This window comes from Mustela erminea, chromosome 21, assembly GCF_009829155.1.
Source record: "Mustela erminea isolate mMusErm1 chromosome 21, mMusErm1.Pri, whole genome shotgun sequence".
In the NCBI taxonomy this organism is placed as follows: Eukaryota; Metazoa; Chordata; class Mammalia; order Carnivora; family Mustelidae; genus Mustela; species Mustela erminea.
The window spans coordinates 37459051-37480676 of record NC_045634.1 but is presented as its reverse complement, the minus strand read 5'-3'; the positions used below and the strand labels follow the sequence as shown (position 1 = coordinate 37480676).

Genomic DNA, 21626 nt, shown 5'->3' with positions numbered 1-21626 from the left:
CAGTATTATCCTTATATCAATATTAAAATATTATATATTTTAAGGAAATCCTTCAAATCAATTAGATTTTAAGCCAAAGCCTATAATAAGAGATGATGAAGGACATTATATCACACTTAAAGGGTTTGTCCAACAAGAAGATCTAATAATTTTAAATATCGATGCCCCTAACATGAGAGCAGCCAATTATATAAATCAATTAATAACAAAATCTAAGAAACATATCGACAATGATATGATAATAGTAGGGGACTTTAGTACCCTCCTCATTGAAATGGACACATCATCCAAGCAAAAGATCAACAAGGAAATAAAGGCCTTAAATGATACATTGGACCAGATGGACATCAGATATATTCAGAACATTCCATCCCAAAGCAACAGAATACACATTCTTCTCTAGTGCACATGGAACATTGTCCAGAATAGATCACATCTTGGGTCACAAATCAGGTCTCAACTGCTACCAAAAGAATGGGATCATTCTCTGCATATTTTCAGACCTCAATGCTCTGAAGCTAGAACTCAATTACAAGAGGAAAGTTGGAAAGAACTCAAATACATGGAGGCTAAAGAGAATCTTACTAAAGAATGAATGGGTAAACCAGGAAATTAAAGAAGATTTGAAAAAAAAAATTAATGGAAACAAATGATAAGAAAACACAACTATTCAAAATCTGTGGGACACAGCAAAGGCAGTCCTGAGAGGAAAGTATATACCAATGCAAGCCTTTCTCAAGAAACAAGAAAGGTCTCAAGTACTCAACCCATCCCTTCACCAAAGGAGATGGAGAAAGAACAACAAAGAAAGCCTAAACCCAGCAGGAGAAGAGAAATCATAAAGATCAGAGCAAAAATCAATGAAATCGAAACCAAAAGAACAGTAGAACAGATCAATGAAACTAGGAGCTTGTTCTTTGAAAGAATTAATAAAATTGATAAATTCCTGGCCAGAGTTCTCAAAAAGAAAAGAGAAAGGACCCAAATTAATAAAATCATGAATGAAAGAGGAGAGATCACAACCAACACCAAAGAAATGCCAACAATTATAAGAACATATTATGAGTAATTATACACCAGCAATTTTGATAATCTGGAAGAAATGGATGCATTCCTAGAGACCTATAAACTACCAAAACTGAACGAGGAAGAAATAGAAAACTGAACAGACCCATAACTGGTAAGGAGATTGAAGGAGTCATCAAAAACCTCCCAACAAACAAGACCCTAGCCAGACAGCTTCCCAGGAGAATTCTACCAACGATTTAAAGAAGAATCAAACTGAACTGAATTGGTACTGAAACTGTTCCAAAAAACAGAAATGGAAGGAAAATTCCCAAACTCATTTTATGAGGCCAGCATCACCTTGATCCCAAAACCAGAAAAAGAACCCACCAAAAAGAATTACAGACCAATATCCTTGATGAACACAGATATGAAAATTCTCACCAAATGCTAGCCAACAGGATCCAACAGTATATTAAAAGGATTATTCACCACGACCAAGTGGGATTTATTCCAGGGCTGCAAGGTTGGTTCCACATCTGCAAACCAATCAATGTGTTATAAAACATTAATAAAAGAAACAACAAGAACCATTTGATACTCTCAATAGATGCTGAAAAGCATTTGACAAAGTACAGCATTCTTTCTTGATCAAAACTCTTCAAAGTATAGGGACAGAATGTACATACCGCAATATCATCAAAGCCATCTATGAAAAACCCAAAGCAAGTATAGTTCTCAATGGGGATAAATTGAGAGCATTTCCCTCAGGTCAGGAACACGGCAGGATGTCCAGTATCACCATTGCTATTCAACATAGTACTAGAAGTCCTAGCCTCAGCAATCAGACAACAACAACAAAAAATAAATAAAAGGCATCTGAATCAGCAAAGAGGAAGTCAAACTCTCACTCTTTGCAGCTGATATGATACTCTATGTGGAAAACCCAAAAGAACACTCCAAAACTGTTAGAACTCATACAATTCAGTAAAGTATCTGGATATAAAATCAAGGCACAGAAATCAGTTGCATTTCTCTAAACCAACAACAAAACAGAAGAAAGAGAAATTAAGGAGTCTATCCCATTTACAACTGCACGCAAAACCGTAAGATACCTAGAATAAACCTAACCAAAGAGGCAAAGAATATATAGTTTTCTGTATTCAGAAAACTATAAATTACTCATGAAAGAAATTGAGGAAGACACAAAGAAATGGGAAAATGTTCCATGCTTATGGATTAGAAAAACTAATATTGTGAAAATATCTATGCTACCTAAAGCAATCTACACATTTAATGCAATCCCTATCAAAATACCATCAATTTTTTTCAAAGAAATGGAACAAACAATCTTAAAATTTATATGGAACCAGAAAAGACCCCAATAGCTAGAGGAATGTTGAAAAAGATCACCAAAGTTGGTGGCATCACAATCCCAGACTTCAAGCTCTATTATAAAGCTGTCATCATCAAGAGAGTATGGTACTGGCACAAAAACAGACACATAGATATAAGGAACACAATAGAGAAACTAGAAATAGACCCTCAACTCTATGGTCAACTAATCTTCAACAAAGCAGGAAAGAATGTCTAATGGTAAAAAGACAGCCTCTTCAACAAATGGTGTTGGGAACATTGGACAGCCACATGCAGAAAAATGAAACTGGGCTATTTTCTTACACCACACACAAAAATAGACTCAAAATAGTTGAAAGACCTCAATGTGAGACAGGAATCCATCAAAATCCTTGAGGAGAACACAGGCAGCAACTTCTTCAACCTCAGCCACAGCAACTTCTTTCTAGAAACATCACTAAAGGCAAGGGAAGCAAGGGCAAACACGAACTACTGGGACTTCATCAAGATCAAAAGCTTTTTCAAAGCAAAGGAAATAGCCAACAAAACCAAGGACAACTTACAGAATGGGAGAAGATATTTGCAAATGGCATATAAGATAAAGGGCTAGTATCCAAAATCTATAAAGAACTTATCAAACTCAACTCTCAAAGAACAAATTATCCAATCAAGAAATGGGCAGAGAACATGAACAGACATTTCTGCAAAGAAGACAAATAAGACAAAAAATATCATCCAAATACCAACAGACACATGAAAAAGTGCTCAACATCATTGGGCATCAGGGAAACACAAATCAAACCCACAATGAGATCCCACTTCACACTAGTCAGAGTGGCTAACATTAACCGGTCAGGAAACATCAGATATTGGTGAGGATGCAGAGAAAGAGGAAGCCTCCTATACTGTTGGTGGGACTGCAAGCTGGTGCAGCCACTCTGGAAAACAGCATGGAGGTTCCTCAAAAAGTTGAAAATAGACTCAGCAATTTCACTACTGGGTATTTACCCCAAAGATACAAACATAGTGATCCAAAGAGGCACGTACACCCCTATGTTTATAGCAGCAATGTTCACAGTAGCCAAACTATGGAAAGAGCCCAGATGTCCATCAACAGATGAATGGCTAAAGAAGATGTGGTATATATACACAAAGGAATACTACGCAGCCATCAAAAGAAATGAAATCTTGCCATTTGCAGTGATGTGGATGGAACTAGAGGGTGTTATGCTAAGTGAAATAAGTCAATTAGAGAAAGACAATTATCATATGATTTCCCTGATATGAGGAAGTTGAGAGGCAGGGCAAGGGGTTTGGGAGGTAGGGAAGAAAAAAAAATGAAACAAGATGGGACCAGAAGGGAGAAAAACCTTAAGAGACTCTAAATCCCACAAAATAAACTGAGGGTTGCTGGGGGGAGGGGGGAAGGGAGAGGGTGGGTGGGTGATGGACACTGGGGAGGGTATGTGCTGTAGTGAGAGCTGTGAAGTGCGTCTCTGATGATTCACAGACCTGTGCCCCTGGATCAAATAATACATTATATGTTAATAAAAATAACTGATAAGAAAGAAAGAAAGAAAGAAAGAAAGAAAGAAAGAAAGAAAGAAAGAAAATAAAGCATTTTTTAAAAAAATGTAGAGAAATTTCATTTCATTCTCAGTAATTATTCTGTCCGTATGACTGTGTTGATGTAAGAAATATATGGGTATGGGCTTTTCCATAAATAAAAAATTATGATACTGTGATAAAAGAAAAATAGATATATACTTACTGTTTGGTAATCAATGTATTAAACAGATCATTTCCCCAATGAATAGAGTAACAACAGCATCATTACAGATGGTCACAAGAAACGTACTCATCCCTCTGGTTAATTGGAATATATGTCTCACATGTAAAGGCAACAAATACCATCAGGTTGAATGCGAACCAGAAATAACACAGCAAACACCCTGCCCCATGAAAGGGATCTAGGGTGTTTCAATTTCAGTTCTGACTTTATAGTAAATTTCAGTGAAGAAAAATTGGAGGCAACAGATGAATCACCAAGAAAAAAAAAATATCCTACATTTAAAACAAACTAGTCCAAAATGCACTGACTGCATTCCAAAATATATGAACTATCAAAATGTTTAAAATATAGCCGAAGTTCCCTGATTTAGTGAGTCATCTGAACCCTCAGTTATTGATTCATGCAAGAAATGTGCTTTTCTCCATGACAGATCCAAAATAAACTATGCAGGAGATAATTTCTGGCTTAATGATTTGGGAATTGAGTTTTACTGAAATGTAAATAAATAGCATTAATAAAAATTTATGTTTTATGCACTTTGAGGACTGGCAAATAGAAACAGTGCTTGACGTTATAGGTCTTCAAATATGGAAAAAGAAATAGTTTCTAATTTAAAATTTGACTATATATATATTGTCCAGATGTGACTTCATTGTTTATGTTTATTCTATGGCTAAAGTATTTATTATCATTCCCCAATCAGTTCAAATTGTATTTAAGTTTCAAATTTAATTCCTCCAACATTACTATTTAACAAAGTCTAAAACTCACCTTCTTTCTTATTTTTCCTTTAGTCCCTGTATATAATCTCTACTGAGGTATCTGAGAGGGATTTGCACACACCTGGGACTGGATGGGAGTCTGGGATCATTGCCTTTTGTTCCCTGAAAATGATCATGTGTGCCGTTTACATACAGATTAAAATGCATGTATAGAACAAAATGTACACAAAGAATCAAGATGTTCTATTTGTTGAGCATCTACTTTGCTTGGGAGCCTTATGCGTACCCCATTCAATCTTCCCAGTGCTGTGAGGTAGAAATTCTTGCTCTCTGAGCCCTGGACGGTGAAGCCAGGATCCGGCTGCCTCTAGGTGGATAACCCTGGGGCACAGCTCTAGCCCCAACCTGAGAACCCCTTTCCCAAACCATGAGGGTCCTCAAGACCCAGGCGGGCAGCTTGCAGGCAGCCCATGATCCCCGGCACCGTGGCCCGTGGTGTGCACTCTCCAGGCCTTTCAGGAGCCACAGGGCTGGTGGTTTTCAGTGTGAGGACAGTTTTCTGGTGGCCAGCTGGGCTCCACACCCATGTCCCAGGGGCCCTCCTGCAGGACAGGGATGGGGCACAGGGCCCCCGCGAGCAGGACCCACTCTCTGACAGGGCCTGAGCCCACACCGTACCCTTCCTGTGTTCCAACTAGAGGCTCTCCTCCTCCTCGCTTCCTGCGGGCGCCCTGCGGTGCCCACCATTGTGTTCACCTCCCAGAGGCCCCTCCTAGCTTTTAGTCAACTGAGCAAGAAGGACCTGCGGCCTTTCTGTCATTCAATCTCCCAAACCAACTCACACAGTAACTTAAATATGTAGCTGTTCAGCATTTTTCATTAAATACAGCGATGGAGGGGTACCAGGGAGGCTCAGTGGGTGAAGCGTCTGCCTTTGGCTCAGGTCATGATCCCAGGGTCCTGGGTTCGAGCCCCGCACTGGGCTCCTTCCTCAGCCACAGAGTCTGCTTCTCCCTCTGCCTCACCTCCTGGCTCGTGCTCTGTCTCTGTCTCTCTCCCTTGCAAATAAATAAATAAAATCCTAAAAAAAAAATAGATCCTTGGAAAGTGCGGATTGATAAACCAGCCTTTCTGATCATGATTTAAAATTCAAAACTAACTTATGTTACCTAGAGCTAAAAATCTACAAGATTCCCTTATAAAATTGTTTTTATATATGTGTATTACTTTTACATATATATGTACACATATCATGTACATGATACATATATATTTAATCTAAATGTAATATATATCAATTTTTTATTTAACCTAATATATTTACTTATTCCTAATGTATTTATTTAAATATTATATATTTAATATACATTATTATATATTATGTTTGTGCATTACTAACAATATAAACAAATAATATATATTTTTATTATATGTTTATAGGTTTATTTCCCTTTATATTTGTAGGTGTGGAAATGCTTATGTATAAAGAATAATTCACATGTATAACAAGTGACTTTCAAACTTTCAAATGTAAAAAATAGCAGCAAACATTGAAACAGAAATTTTAGAGTACTTTTTAAGAATTTGAGATAAATGATATTTCCGGGTCCTTTCAAATCTATGAGGTTCTTGGACATTTTATTCTATATATTGGGCATTATTTATATTGTATAAGTGGTACTTGCCTTTTAAATGTAACTAATATAAGATGGAATTTGTATTAAGTTCCTGTGAGATGTAGTCTATACATGTATGGGTATTTTTAAGTCTATCTCGTACAGCTAAATGTCCACGTGATCATTAGGGTAACCCGTGCTGCTAGGCATGTTACCATGTCGCTCTAGAGAGGACTCGGAGGTCTGCAGGCTCTGGGCCACTTCCACCTCACCCAGGGGCTTGACCGTTGGTCTGGAAGTAGGTTCCAAATGTGTGGCTTTGCCTCTGGGCCGAGATCCTGCAGGCACGCCCGCCCACCACCACCCCATCGCTGGTCAGAGGCCACGGGTGCACTATCGATTTGCAACGAGGAAACCCTCCACGCCCTGACACACACTTTGAAGGCACTGTATTCGGATGGCCCTGTCACATTCAGACACGCATGGAAACCGTCATGGACACACGCACCACGCAGGGGACCACGACACTTTCACGCTGTTGCAGCACGCTCTGCTCTTCCAGACCCCTGATCTCAGAAGCATCAAGGGTTGTATCTTTATTATCGAAACGTGTAAGATTAGGAAGTTTCAACAGGCTACAGACTGTTTCTTTCTTTTCTTCAGATTTTTCCATTAAAAATGGCTTTTGGGGACACCTGGGGTCCTGGGATCGGGTCCCACATCGGGCTCCTTGCTCAGCGGGGAGCCTGCTTCTCTCACTGCCTCTGCCTGCCTCTCTGCCTGCTTGTGTGTGCTCTCTCTCTCTAACTCTCTCTCTCTCTAACAAATAAATAAATTAAATCTTTAAAAAAAATGGCTTTGCCAATTGATTCATTTCTTCTAGAACCCTCTATTCAGGGCTTGCTGTGTGCCAGAAAATGGAGCTGGATCCTGGCATGACAGGCTTCCTCAGCCGAAAAGCTCCCAGGTTCATAAACACCGAAAGCCAGAGGTGCGGTGCAACTCAGGGCATAAGGCATGTTTGTTTGTTTTGTTTGCTTTAATTTTTATGTGCTGACTTTTAAATTTCACCTATTTGGTCTGAAAGCACTAGTAACACTGTGAGCTGAACTGGGGGGGGGCAGCGAAAAGTTTGGGGTAAGTTCAATGTATCTAACTAAGCTGGTCCTTGAGCTCATCCCAATATAACTTGGAAATCATTTTTTTTTTCTGCCAAAACTCATGGGGTTTTACCATCTTCTTTTTTAATGTGTGTCACTCTCAGAGGGGAGGACACAAGTCACCCGTCTAGAGCTGGAGGAGTTTTGTCTGGAGACTCTGATGCCACCACGGCCTAGAGTCACTACAGAGTGTGTCCACAGACCAGGAAATCTGTCATCTCCTGTCCCTCCACGGCCCAGGGCACCAGCTCCCGGGCTGCTCTCACCGCAGCGAGCTCTGTCCCTGAAGGTTGATCATAACTTACAATACGTGGCTTTATTCATTTAATGCCCATATAAAGAATTACAACGACTGGTATCTTGGGGGAAATGACACATAAATATATCCATGGAGAGAAATACAGACAAGAAGGAGAGACACAGAGAAACCCAGAAAGAAACAGTGCACCCAGACACCGAATGTCCATCTGCATCTCTTATGTACCTTGGGCCTGGAATATGCAAACACAAAAGTTAAAAATGTCCAATTATCTAACTGAGGGAAAAATACCAGCCCTTCCAGAAGCCCAGGTAATGGCCAATACACTAGTTCCACTACATGGGGGAGAAGTGTGATGTCCTTGTCCCCATTAGCGTTGTGTGTGATCAGACGCCAACTCCTGCTAGAGGAACAGAGCACTGAAGTGTGGCAGGGTTTTAAAGTGAGCCGAGCATTCCAAATTAGAAGGATTATTGGAGAGAAACCTAGAATCCATGCGTACCGTTGCAGGAAGGCAAGGCTTGGCTCCAGGCAGGTTTTCCGTCTGCTCCGATCACACACGTGATGGACGAGGGGTCCACGATCTTGTAGCCAGAATCACACTGGTAAGTGACACTTGAGCCAAGCTTGAAGTCTGTGCCAATTCTTGTCCCGTTCATTATATTTCCAGGGTCAAAGCAGGCTTCCCGTGGCTTCTCTGCGGAGGAAATAAACCCGTCAGCTGCACGAGGGCACAGTCCTGAGCTTCCGTTCCTTTAGCTGCTTACCGTTTTATTCGGTGCCTAGAACGGCGCCTGGTGTGCTAGAAACGCTCAGACAGTACTCACAGACTGAAGTTATTTGTTAATTATCAAGTTACTATTAACAGTGATATGCTATAAAAATGATTATCAAGTTAAAAATTATCAGTTAAATATTATAGAAAATATTGTAGAAAAATAGGAAAACTTCTATCTAATAAAATTATGTTTCTTTTTTTAACGACATTTTATGGAAGAATTGCTATTGAATTACTGTCATTTATGTTAAAAAAATACAGCATTATTGTTGTGTATATCTTTTTGCTCTGGATTATAGTACTGAACCAAAGACACTGACTCAGGAAACGCTGAGGTCATTTTCCACCTCTGTGCTTAAATCCTATTAACATGAAGTCCCAGCGCACGTTAGGAACAATGAGAAGCTGGGCCTTCTCGGGAAGGCTGGTTCACGCAAGCTCGTGCACTTTCAGATACTGTGACAGCAGCCCGGCTGGGAAGACGTGGAGGGGAAGTGCCCACCGAGCTTCCTGGCGCAGAACACACCTTCCCGGGAACGCATGGTTGGAGGAAAGCCAAATGCTGTGTCTGCCCTGGACTGACCCCCAACCACGCAGCCTAACGACAGGAGCTGCCCAGACGGTTCCAGGCCTGTTTCGTACCAGGCACTGAGCCGGGGGCACGGTGGGCTTTAACCCAGTGCTTCAGCACGCCTCTGCAAGGACGGTCCCCAGCCCGCTTTAAACGCAGAGAATCTGAACCTGCTGCTTGAAGAGTTAAAAATCTTTCACTAAAAACCTGTCTTTTCCTAAATGTAAATACAAAACTGTCTTTGTAGCTTGTAGCTACATGGTTAATCCCAGTTAACTGTTGGTAACCTTGATATTTTAAATGTTTTTATATTCAAGAGATCTTCCAAAAACCTCTAAATGGAAATATATATACGTATATATGTACACACGTGTACACATATATATGTTATATGTGTGTGTTTGTGCATATATATGCTTATATGTATATGTATATATATATTTATATATGTTTATAGGTATTAAATGTTCATAGATGTGTATATAGTTATACATCATTTCATCATTTGAATTGCTTTTTACTTATGCATGTCAACAGCCTTCATGCCATCATCAACGCTCCCGGTAATGTCAGAAGCCTCAGGAACTGAATCTTACAGATCTTCAAGTGCTCACTATAGAAGTTACCTGAGATTTTCATCTTCCTTTTTTAGCTGAAAGGTATAAAAACAGAATTTGGCTTCTACGTGTGTGTGAGAGACAGAGAAAGTGACTGGGGCCATCAATGTCAACAGGCTCGAAGATAACTTGAGTGCAGGAAATAAACATGTCTTTGCTCTCTGCTTTTGGCTTGACAAACCCTCCCACTGTAGAGAGTCTACCCGTCTGTCCCGTCATTTATTGTAGAAAATCCGGTGCTGATCACACATACGAAAGATCTCTGAAAATTATAAAGTGTAGACTTCAACTTTTTTGGTGGGGATTCATATTTGCCCCTATTTAAATGTTTTCTTACTGATTGTCTACATGTTGCTTATTAGTGATTCTACACACTCGCGTCTGGAGAAGACCCTCCTGAGAGACTGCAGATGTGTCACGAGATATGAAGAATGACATGAGCTCTGAAAACTCTGCACATTCTCGTAGGAATGGATGCTATTTAGAAGAGGAAAAAGGTACAAAGTTTGGGGAGTTTTGCAGGAAAAAAGGAGACTAGTTTAACTGTACTTATTCCATATTTCCCGTTATATTTATGAAGATCTACATGTCAACATCAGCCAAACAGAGATCTCTTTGGCAATTGTTGACTTAAACTTAAATTATTTTTAAATTTGTTTTCTTCTTTTTTTGTTTTCTTGTACAAACCCTTGTGTCCAGGGCTGACTTTTCAATAGATCACAGTGAGGAAGCTTGTTCTGCTACACACGAAACCCCAGCCCAGAAGCAGGTCGTCTACACATGGTTTAGCACCAGGTTCCCCATGAACATGTGTTGCATGACAGTAGAGGGGGCAACCCTCTTTTCTGCTGCATTTCCAGGAGGAGGGCCTCTCCACACGGGATCCCAATCCCAATGTGTGGCAGGTTAAATTTTATTCTTAACTCTAAGAATCTATTATGTTATTTACTTATATACTTTGGCTAAAATGAAATATATACTAAAAATATTATAGGTTATATTATAATACATATCATTATATAATACATAATGTATTATAGATTATTTGAATAATATGTTATTATATACCTTACTATATTATACCATTGTTATAATATATATTATTGTATTATCATACCATAATGTACTATTATATTGCCATATATGTGTTTTACATATACTGCATTGCAACCAAAGCATGTAAATGTATGCAGACATATATATATAAATAAATGCATATTATATGACTATATAATGTCTGTTAACATATAACTGATGACAGGTATGATCATCTGTAAAACAATGGAACACCTTTTTGCAGGCCCTTGTTCTACTGTTACTGGAGTTTGTCCGTGGGTCCCAGGTTGGGACCAGCATTCTAATCATTTTATTGAAAACCGATTTGGATACTTTGAAGAGCAGGTGATGTTGTGTTAATTCTTTGTAGCTGTGTAAATCCCATCTAGAGCAGAGAACATTTAGTTTAAGCAGAGCAGGGATGAAAAATATGACTATAGGCACTGGAAGGTTCGTTCCCCCGACTGCTGTCTGCCGGTGTCCCGCCGAGCATACTGGGCAGCTAGTGGTCCAGGCATGGACACTTCTCCATACGCAGCAGCCCCCCATTCGGGATGCGTCCCCAGGCCCGAGGAATGGCTGAAAATGCAGACAGCACCAGGCCCTACGTATGCTCCATTTCGTTCTACTCATACGCAACAGTTCAGCTTCTAAATCAGGCACACTAAGAGATAAGCGATAATAACTAATCACAAAATAAAACCCCTGTAACCGTACGCTGTAATTAAAGCTATGTGAGTGTGGTCTCTCCATCTCTCTCTAAGTGTCTCACTGCCCTGCCCCCTCTTCCTGTGATGATGCGTGAGGACAAGACGCCCACGATGTTGGAAGTAAGGACAATGACCCAGACGGGGGACACAGCGTCAGGTGACCTGCGGCCCTGAGGCTATAGCCCGGGGGAGGGGCATCTGCTTCAGGACAGACGTGGCGGACCCTGTCACCCAGACCAAGACAGGGCAGCGAACCTCAGAGAAGAGGTCTCCCCCACGTGAATGTTGCCTTCTCAGTCTCTTCAGTCATGTGTCCTTGTACGTCTCTGAGTTTAGTTGAATATTTGGTTAATGCCACTGACACGATTATCCGCTCGGTGTCACTAATTTGGGTTTCTGACGGCAAGTGTCATCTTCATTTCTCTAAACGTCCTGCGTCTAATCTTTCGGTTCCATTCATCAGCTGTCAGTTCAGGGTGTTCCGTGATAAATCACGGATACTGTTTTTGCTCACAGTTTGTCCCGTTTTCTAAGTCAGGACTTCATAACGTGCTGTGTTTTGCCATAGTTCACATCTGTTCTGCCATAGTTCACATCTGTTCTCCCTAAGGAGACACCCCTGAGCACCCCAGTCCTGGGGCCCCGTGGGGGGTCAGCCAGGGGCCAGAGATGGGGCTCGGCAAGGCTGCCCATGACTCTACTGCTCATGTCCCTGCCTTCCAGGGGCACTCGCCGGGGCAGTGCAAGCTACGGCTGCCTTCCCCTGTCTTCCGCTGGTTGTACTTGCTCACCGCCTCTACTGGAGAGCTTTCCAGACCTTAGGAGCTCCAGCCGCCAGAGAGATGGCCGGCCTGGTCACAAAGAACCCAGACAAAGGAGGCAGGGCTTTCCTTCCATGCTTACTCACTCGCTCACTGATCATCTGTCCTAGAATGCCCTGGAGGGTACACGCGTCTGAGCAGGCAGTGGCACATGTGCGGCCCTGTATTTAGATGCAGTGTGGTCTTTTTTAGATTAATTACGGACCGGGCATTGCCACAATGAAGTGCGTTTCTGTGAGTTCTTGTTAATACAGAAACTACCTGACGATACAGAAAATGCTTGAAAGTACTGTTTTCAGTTATTCACAGACATGAACAGACCCCATCCCCAAAGCATCGGAACTCCTCTGATTGCTGAAATGTTTACATTTTTTCCTGCTGTGCATTTTAAGAAGAATTAGTGAGTTTGTAGGTTTTGCTGTTTAGAGGGAAATACATTAATTTTCTACTTAAAACCATGTAAGAAGACACATGCCCAGTGAAGAGTTAACAGAGATGAAATGTGTTTTGCACTGTATCTGACAATTTAATTACTAGTAATAAGTAACTCAAAAGTTTAAATATACGTATTCTCATTATTTTTTTTACAAAGCACTCACTACTGTGAAATGATATTCCATGAAATCCTTTTCTCTAATTCTTAGCAATATACTTTGCATTTTCTTTGTTCACATGAGAAGTGGATGTGAAAAGTGTGTAATTATTTTCACAGAGCCTATAGCAAAACAATTAGTTTAGGGTGGTTTTTGTGAGTTTGTCTCTGTCTGTTTTTTCTGGGTGTTTGATAACGGGATGGTGGATCCAAAACGAAGTTGGGGTCACCTGTCCGGTGACCACACAGGAACCCCTGTCTGCCCTGGACGATTCATGGGACCAGGGCCCACAGGTGGTAGGACAGGGCAAGGGCCATGGGTATTACACGTGGAAAACCATGGATGCATCCAAGCTATTTTGATGTACTTAATCTTAGTCATTCTGACGAAATAAACTAGAAGATACTAAAACACGTATTAAAATAATTCTTCTATGTCATCAAATCCTTCCTTACACAAACCATAATTTATTTTTACACAGCCATAAATTTGGGGAAAAAGAAATGATTCGGAGTTTTGTTTGTTTGTTGTGTTTTTTCTTTCAGCTAAGGTAGAATTGTGTCTCCGCATTTTCTTCTGCGCTGGGGAGATCCATCTGTCTTTCCCCAGACAGAGGACAGAGGCGTGAGCATTCTACACACAAGACAGGCGGGCAAGATGGCGGAAATGAATGCTTACAATGGAAACGTCCTGATACAAATTATTTGACGCGCCAGTGAAACTGGCCACAGTACCTTTAAATTCAATCGCGAATCCCGACAAGCCCACAGACGCGTCACTCCGAAATGCCAGGAAAACACTGTTTCCACTGCTCTCGATTCTTTCTGGGGCTTGAGAGCCCTGGAAGCTTCCGAGGAGCGGTCTGTTGGAATCTTCTCCTTCATAGATGTGCAGGAAGTCATAGCTGGGCTCCATGTTGAAACTAGAGGGAAGAGAACTCACCAGGTTAGACACCTACGACGCACCTCTCATCTCCCCGACTAGAACGTTACTGGGATCACTGTGTGAGTCTCTTGGCTTCCAAGCAGTGCTTGTTAAATCTTAGAACAAGCCCATAGTAAAATGTAACAGCAATTTACATGTCAAAATAGCTATGTGTGTAACAACTATCCACGAGAAACACTGTCCGTATTTTACGGGGTGACCACTGTATTCAAAATAGTACGATTTTGAAGCTGATCCTAGTACTGAGGACTGAAGAGCTCTTCCCCACACTCCTGAAATTGCTAAGGAAGTGTGGTTTGAAGGAAATGGGCTTAAAAGGGAAGAATTCCCACTGATACTTGATTTTTATGTGAATACTTTTAGTTTGAAAAACAATTACTTAACTTTTGTTTAAAAATTCCTTTTTTGTGAGCTTTTCATTTGTTTTATTTTGTTTTGTGTACTTTTAAAAGGTACCTGCTTCTCCTTGCTTGGGTGAAGCGGCTGATGTAAGTCATCGCTGTGACGTCACCGAGTGTGGGGGGCGCCTGTTCCAGCCCAGGCTTCCCCATCGCTGACATCAGCCAATTATCCCTTTCCCATCCCCTCCCCTGTCTCCACTCCCTCTCTATCTCCCTTTCTTCTCTACTATTAAATATCCTGGTAATCCCCAAAGCTCTCAAGAGGGATTTGGCTTGCAATGTCTCCGCCATCTTTGATGAGAAAGCGGATGATGATCTGGGAGCTTCAGAAAGGAACAGTCCCAGTGAAAGACTACATGTGCAGAGGGATAAGATCTTGAGGAGATCAGAACAAGCCAACAAATTGGAGGAGTTTAAGTAATACATTCTGGCCGGCGTTCCACTTCCCCCATCTCTGAATCAAGCCTTTGAGTCTGTAGCAAGGACTCATTCTGAGAACCTTCTAGTCTCCCTCGAGCTGGCCGGGGACGGCAGGGACGGAGAGTCAGGATTCTTAACCATCACCAACATGGGCTTTGTTAAGGTGGCGTTGTTTGTCTGCAGATTCAAGGGATGGCAAGGAAGACCGCTGTCTTCAGACATCGCCCACCGCATTCTAAAGGAAGTGACAAAGAGGGGGCACCACGGAGGACCCAACGTTAATCCTGACCCCAGCCCGGCAACCTGCCGTCCCGCCTTATGTCAAGGCTACGCTGGGTCCCATGGGAGGTCCCCGGACATATTTACTAAAGGAAGTTGTAAAAGGTCTCCTAGTCTGGTCATTTGACAGATTCCTTGAATCAGAAATGGAGCAGAAGAGTGGCAAGAGAAAGGATAAAGGACCAACAGGAGCTGATCAACCAAGTGGGCTTTAATCAGAATAAGAACTTTTTTTGTAATACCTAACAGGAATGTTATGAGAACCCGTCACACTGTGCCCCAAGAGCTGGCACAGGTAATTATCATGACATAATTTTCGAGCGCTGGAAATACAACAAGGCACAGACACAAAGCCTCTGACTGCGCTCTCTGTCTCTCTGGATACACCATAATCCACGCGTAGAAGTCTGGAGTGAAATTTGTAATTCATTATGATTCCATTTGTAAAATCCATCCGTATTTCTACTCATGCTAGCTGCACAATCCATGAACCCCAACGAGAGACCAAAGTCTGGCCCAGCTGTTGAGCCAAATTTCATTTGAGTCCCGGTGTGTGAGTAGCGTAGAGCCCACAGGTGACAGGGGCCTGCGAGAAGCCATCCCTCCCCAGTCATCCCAAGTACCGGGATGACCTCCGGAGCTAGTGCTCCAGGTCTAGTCATACGCTGTCTTCACTGGTAGTAAGGCCAGTGGTCCCTGCCTCAGGCTCACGAAACACACTTGACTTAACTCACATTCTTAAAACTGTGCATCTGGGCAGCACGTGTCACTGTCTGTCCCCCTTTGCTGGGGTGAAATCCGTGTCCCCACCCACTGCTTCCTGTTCCGTCTCTATCTACTAAGTCGATCTGATTGGGAGATCTCTCGATCATTCCCAACTATGTCAGTTTTCCATCAAATCGAGTCCGCTAAGGACTGAGGGATCTAAAAGGTGGAAGAAGAGTTGGAGATTTTCTACTTTTACTTTCTTTCCAGAGAGCTGTGTAACGTAAGTAGGAAAAAACAAAAAACAGAACAAAACAAAACAAAAAACTTGTCTTATCACATGGACTGCCCTTGGGGAACCTTGATAATCAGGAGACTCTTATTTATAAGGTTCTGTGTTCTCTAAAAGGCTTTTAATTGTTAATTTATTTTCCATCTCCTGGTACCAGTGCTGTCTCCTGGTGTTAAGGAAGCCACCGGTAGAAGTTAACATTCACCAAACTCACAAAGATGTCCAAAAATATAGCTGCAAATGTTCGGTGGTTTTGTGTAATAGCTGAGAGATATACTAAGTATTCATCAAGAGGCAAATTTATAGCAGCTTGGATAAATTCAACACACGATGCTTATCAGACTACTTAACATTGAGCACCGCGGGCGTTTAGAATCACACTGATTCAGATCCCATCAGGAGGAGAAAGTGAAGGAAGACAGTCAGCACCAGGCCTGGAACCGTGACATAAACATCAGAAAAGGAAATGTGTTCAACTGACAAATAAATGTAATGAGACCACTTCACCCCGGAGAGGTAAGAGGTCAATAGCATGACCTTTAGAACCACTTATTTTTTAAAATGCCCCTTCCTTTAGTTCAAAATGCAGAAGTGGAGGTCTTGGGATTTGCAAAATTTCAATTATGATACACCAGATACAAGTAATATGACAGTCCTATAGAATTTATAAGACAATCAGCATGTTTGAAACTTCATCATCAAGTTCAGCAGGAGTAAGTCAGCAGTAATTTTTTAAGGAGTAACGTCTACTAATTCAGACTTTACAGCAACCGCATTGGGGGAACTTCCATTTTCAAAATTCTATCAAGTGATGATATCTCAATGATAATAAAGATTTTATCACAAATACAAGCGGCTACCTTTGGGAATGCCAGACAAGACGTGTGATGGGCGTGAATTCGTTATCACACGTGTGGGGAATAGGAGACACTGATGAGACATTAGACTCAGCCCATTTCTCTCACTGTTTTATTACTCTTCGTGACTATTCTGTAAATTAAGCCTTCTCATGTGGCACGTGCCGCATGCAAGATAGTATTTAAAAGTAATTCTTGCTATGTCATGTCTGTCCTAAGACAAGCAGAATGCTCGGCAGCCAAGTCATCTCTTTGCGTTTACGTGCCTTTGCAACCCGAGGTAGCAGCTCTCAGAACGAGATGGAGGGTTTCATCTGGGTAAAACTGGGCACTGCATGAAGGGCTACGGACTCAATTTTTAGGTATGACCCTTAACATTCTGTCAACAGGGATTCTACAAGAGACGGTACCTTTTGAAGATCAAGGCAATGACGAAGTCGGGATTCACTTTTATTCTCCAGTCACATTCTTTGCCCGGAGGATACGGCTGGGGGTAGTTAGGCGACAAGATGACACCCGCAGGGCCGGTCAGGTTGCCCCCACAGGCGGCTGTCACGGAAGAGGAACAATGCAGGTCAGCGAGAGATAGGACACCACGGAGTTCAACAAGGACATGCCCTACCTGCTGGGTTATTGAACAATTTTCTAGGTGAAAATTTAAGACCTAGGAGGGCTGTGCATTTTTCATGGCTTGTTCATGATATTTATATAACGTCCCACCCATGTTTTTAGGGAGGATTTTAAACTGACAAATAAACTTGACTTGCTATAATTTTAAGCTTTACAGATTACTTTACTCATCCACGCTCCCAGGATGCACGTGTACACACACACACACACACACGGGAAGGGGAATGAAATCCCCACGAACAACATTTATGGTCCTGCTAATTCTTCTGTCCTCTCTGGTCCACAAAGTCATTGCCACATTGTTCTAGAAGGCAGGCTTCCTGTTCTCTTGTGTTTCACGCTTGCCTGGCACAGTGTTTGATCGAGTCTTCAGGAAATATTTGTGACCACATATTTCTCACCATCCTCTGATAGGTGTATGGTTTGGGACACAATTCAGAAATGACGGAACTGACAAAGTTTAAGTGACACCCTGGGATAGGGAACCTGTAAGAGAGTGAGCTGGGACATCAATCCTAAAAATATTACATGATCACAACGCTCAGTAGGCTTCCATCGAAAGAAGCACTTTAAATGATGCTGATCTTTTTTATACCTGTCACTTTTTAGTTACCTGGGTTGACATTTACTTTAAGAAGATGACAGTGATGAAGTTCAACCATGTTAACAGGCAAGGCAATTTTCATTCTTAAACCTCAAAATATTTAGGATGGTTTCACGTGCTACACAGGATTTCTGTTAAATCTTCCATCATGTGGAAGGTGTGAAAACACTGCAAAATTCACAAGTATGTACATTTCAGATGCATTCAGGAACGTGCTAAGTTTACGGTTCTTCATATTAAATACTGTGGCTTGTCACCAAGTTGCTTTAAGGAATCAGCCCAGTTAAATTATAATGTTCCATCTAAATGAGATATTGCATTCATACAACTGACTGTGTATGCATTTAGGGTGCAAAAAAAAAGGGTAAGTAGAGAAAGAAATACCCCAATTGGTAATTTTTTTCTACATACACACACACACACACACACACACACACGACTTTTTTGGAAATTATATGAAGATACGTGTGTTCTAAATGTCTGTGATGGCTATGTCTTTCTATACTCATTTAGTGCTTCTGAAAACAATGTTTTTAATAAATAAATAAATATTTATATATAAATATTTTATATACCATGTATATTTTAGAAAGTAATAGAATTTGTTTTATACTTTCTATTAAAATTCAGTCTCATTAAAGGCGAACTCTCCATAGCATCATAGGAAATACTTAAAATGAATTCAGATATGCCCTCAAGAGTAATACGATACAACTTTCACAAAAACGGTGACACCCACATCTCCCCAGCGTGCAGTCTGATTTTAATAAACTCCGCCGAGACCACCGACTCATCAGCTCTCCTAGGAGGCTGCCTCTCGCGGCATCAGGCGGAGAACGGGGCGCGGACGGTGGCAGGTGGCTTGGAGGTGAGGCACCGGGTACCCCAGGGTCTGGGGACGTTCCACTGCACGCAGGGTTTGCGAAATGAAGAATGACAGATTCAGGCCACTGGCTTCCAGGGTGTCACCAGCAGGAAGAATCTGGGGATGACACTAGGTACTGACTTAAGTGAAACAAAGGGGTTTCCTGGTCTTATCCTGAACAGACCCAAGGAGGCATTTCTACATGAGGGGATCTGGAAGCTTCCGGGGGAGTAATAGCACCATCTCTCCATCTTTGCTCTCTCATTGGGTCAGGCATTTTTCATTTTAGCTTCATTAGGTTTTAATTTGAAAGCTTGCAAAATATTTTGGATAGCATGAGGAATGACTACAAAATGTGACTCAGCCGCTCCGGGAAATCCTTCGGAGGGAATGGACACACATGAAAACCACACATTTGTATCAATCCTCGGCGCCTTGTTCGAAATCCTTCAGCCCCACTCCTTGAACCCGGTCACGTCTTCATCGCTCACGGTCAGAAGCAGCCTTCCTTAACGAGACACATCCACAGTCCCGCATCAAGACGGGTCCGTGTTTATGCCATGAAACAACATAACTAGTCTTGAAATAGCCTCCCTGCCGATCAGGGCTACATGTGGACACATAATGAATTTTTGTAAACTTAAGGTAAATTCTTGCTTTTCAGAATTCTTAATAACTTGGACTCGGACAAAAGGGATTGCAAGCTATATAAGAAAATGGAGATATGGAGATTTTGAAGGACCTGTCACTCAGAACTAGAAAGTGGTGAGCATCCTCTGGTCTGGCGGCAAGTCCTCTGGGCTCCGCTGAAAACCCCAAAAGGAGGTGCCTTCACCATTAGAGTCTATCGGGAAGTGAAGAAAGGGAGCTATCCAAACCATCCACAAGAAAAATCAGCAGCAAAGGACAAGGTTGTGGAAGTACGGACAACATACCAGCAAGTGAGAGGTCAAGAGATTTCAGAAAAGAGACAGCAAGAACCAGAAAAAGGAGAAGGACTACTAACAAGAAAAAGAGGAAGATAAATTAGTAGGCCGGCCAGTGGGGAAAGAACACATTCAAGTGGCCGAGAAGAATACGAAATAAAAATCCATTCAAACTCACTATTAACTTAAATGCCTTTTAAAACATCAAAGAATCATCACTTTCTGCCCGTATCAAATTATGAGATTAAAAACAATGGACATGGGGCCTCCCCCCTCCTTCGGGGAAAATTAACTCCCATGGCTCTGTTGGTGATGTAAATTGGTTCACAATCCCAAAGAGTTTTGAAAAATGTTTTAAAAGCCCCGGAAACACATAAATGTGTAGAAAAATGTCATTTATAAATAAGCATGGATGGGTTTTGCAACAAGAGGGTTCGTTTCTGCAATCATCATAGTGGAGGAGGGACGGAAGCAACCTAAGTAAGAAGGGATCGTGCGCTCCACGTCGGCCAGTCCACGCAGGTGCGGGGCAGTCAGTCCAGGCCAGTCCACGCAGGTGCGGGGCAGTCAGTCCAGGCCAGTCCACGGAGGTGCGGGGCAGTCAGTGCAGGCCAGTCCACGGAGGTGCGGGGCAGTCAGTACAGGCCAGTCCACGCAGGTGCGGGGCAGTCAGTGCAGGCCAGTCCACGCAGGTGCGGGGCAGTCAGTACAGGCCAGTCCACGCAGGTGCGGGGCAGTCAGTCCAGGCCAGTCCACGGAGGTGCGGGGCAGTCAGTACAGGCCAGTCCACGGAGGTGCGGGGCAGTCAGTGCAGGCCAGTCCACGCAGGTGCGGGGCAGTCAGTCCAGGCCAGTCCACGCAGGTGCGGGGCAGTCAGTCCAGGCCAGTCCACGCAGGTGCGGGGCAGTCAGTGCAGGCCAGTCCACGGAGGTGCGGGGCAGTCAGTGCAGGCCAGTCCACGGAGGTGCGGGGCAGTCAGTCCAGGCCAGTCCACGCAGGTGCAGGGCAGTCAGTACAGGCCAGTCCACAGAGGTGCGGGGCAGTCATTACAGACTAGCAGAGAGTACGCGGCAGCACAAAGAGGTCCTCCTTTAGTACTGGTAAGTCAAAGTGCAATTTACAAAAGAAGCAGGATGCTGTCACTTAAAAACATTTCAAAAATAGATTAGACATACATAAAATAATTATGATGCTTATTTATGCATGTTTATGTTAATAGTATTTGCCTCCAGGTAGAAAGATGACAGCTTTTTCTCCTCTTTTCTTCTCTTAACTGAACATGTATTATTTTTTAATAAGGAAAAAGCTTAAAACATAAAATTAAAAACTTAAGTCAGGAGAGCAGAATTTACATGGGTGCTAAGGCATGATCAGCTGCCGTCCTAATGGATGGGTTTCTTACGGAGAACATAAGCCTCATTTCTGGGGGAAAAGAAATGTTTACAATGTAAAGCAAAGATAACATTAATTTATTCCTGAATACACATGTTCTATTTTTCTGTTACATAATGCCTATGCGTGTAGGCCGGGCTGTCAGCACAATTGATATTCAACTGCCTACGAGTGACTTAAGCCTGTCCCTGGGGCCCATCCTCAAGGCAGAGGAAATGCTGCCTATATTGTCTGTTGAGAACTGGACAGCTCAT

The 21626-nt window shown here is 42.2% G+C and overlaps 1 protein-coding gene across 2 annotated transcripts in view; it reads right to left on the bottom strand.

The window, feature by feature from the left end:
• Positions 1-21626, bottom strand: part of CSMD1 (CUB and Sushi multiple domains 1) — a 1941062-nt gene that overhangs the window by 236898 nt on the left and 1682538 nt on the right. For both annotated transcript variants that reach the window (XM_032328946.1, XM_032328947.1), the window contains 3 exons: positions 17366-17504; positions 13791-13978; positions 8413-8607 (listed from right to left, as the gene is read on the bottom strand). In XM_032328946.1, the coding sequence (XP_032184837.1) occupies positions 8413-8607; positions 13791-13978; positions 17366-17504 (522 nt within the window). The remainder of the gene's footprint in view (positions 1-8412; positions 8608-13790; positions 13979-17365; positions 17505-21626) is intronic.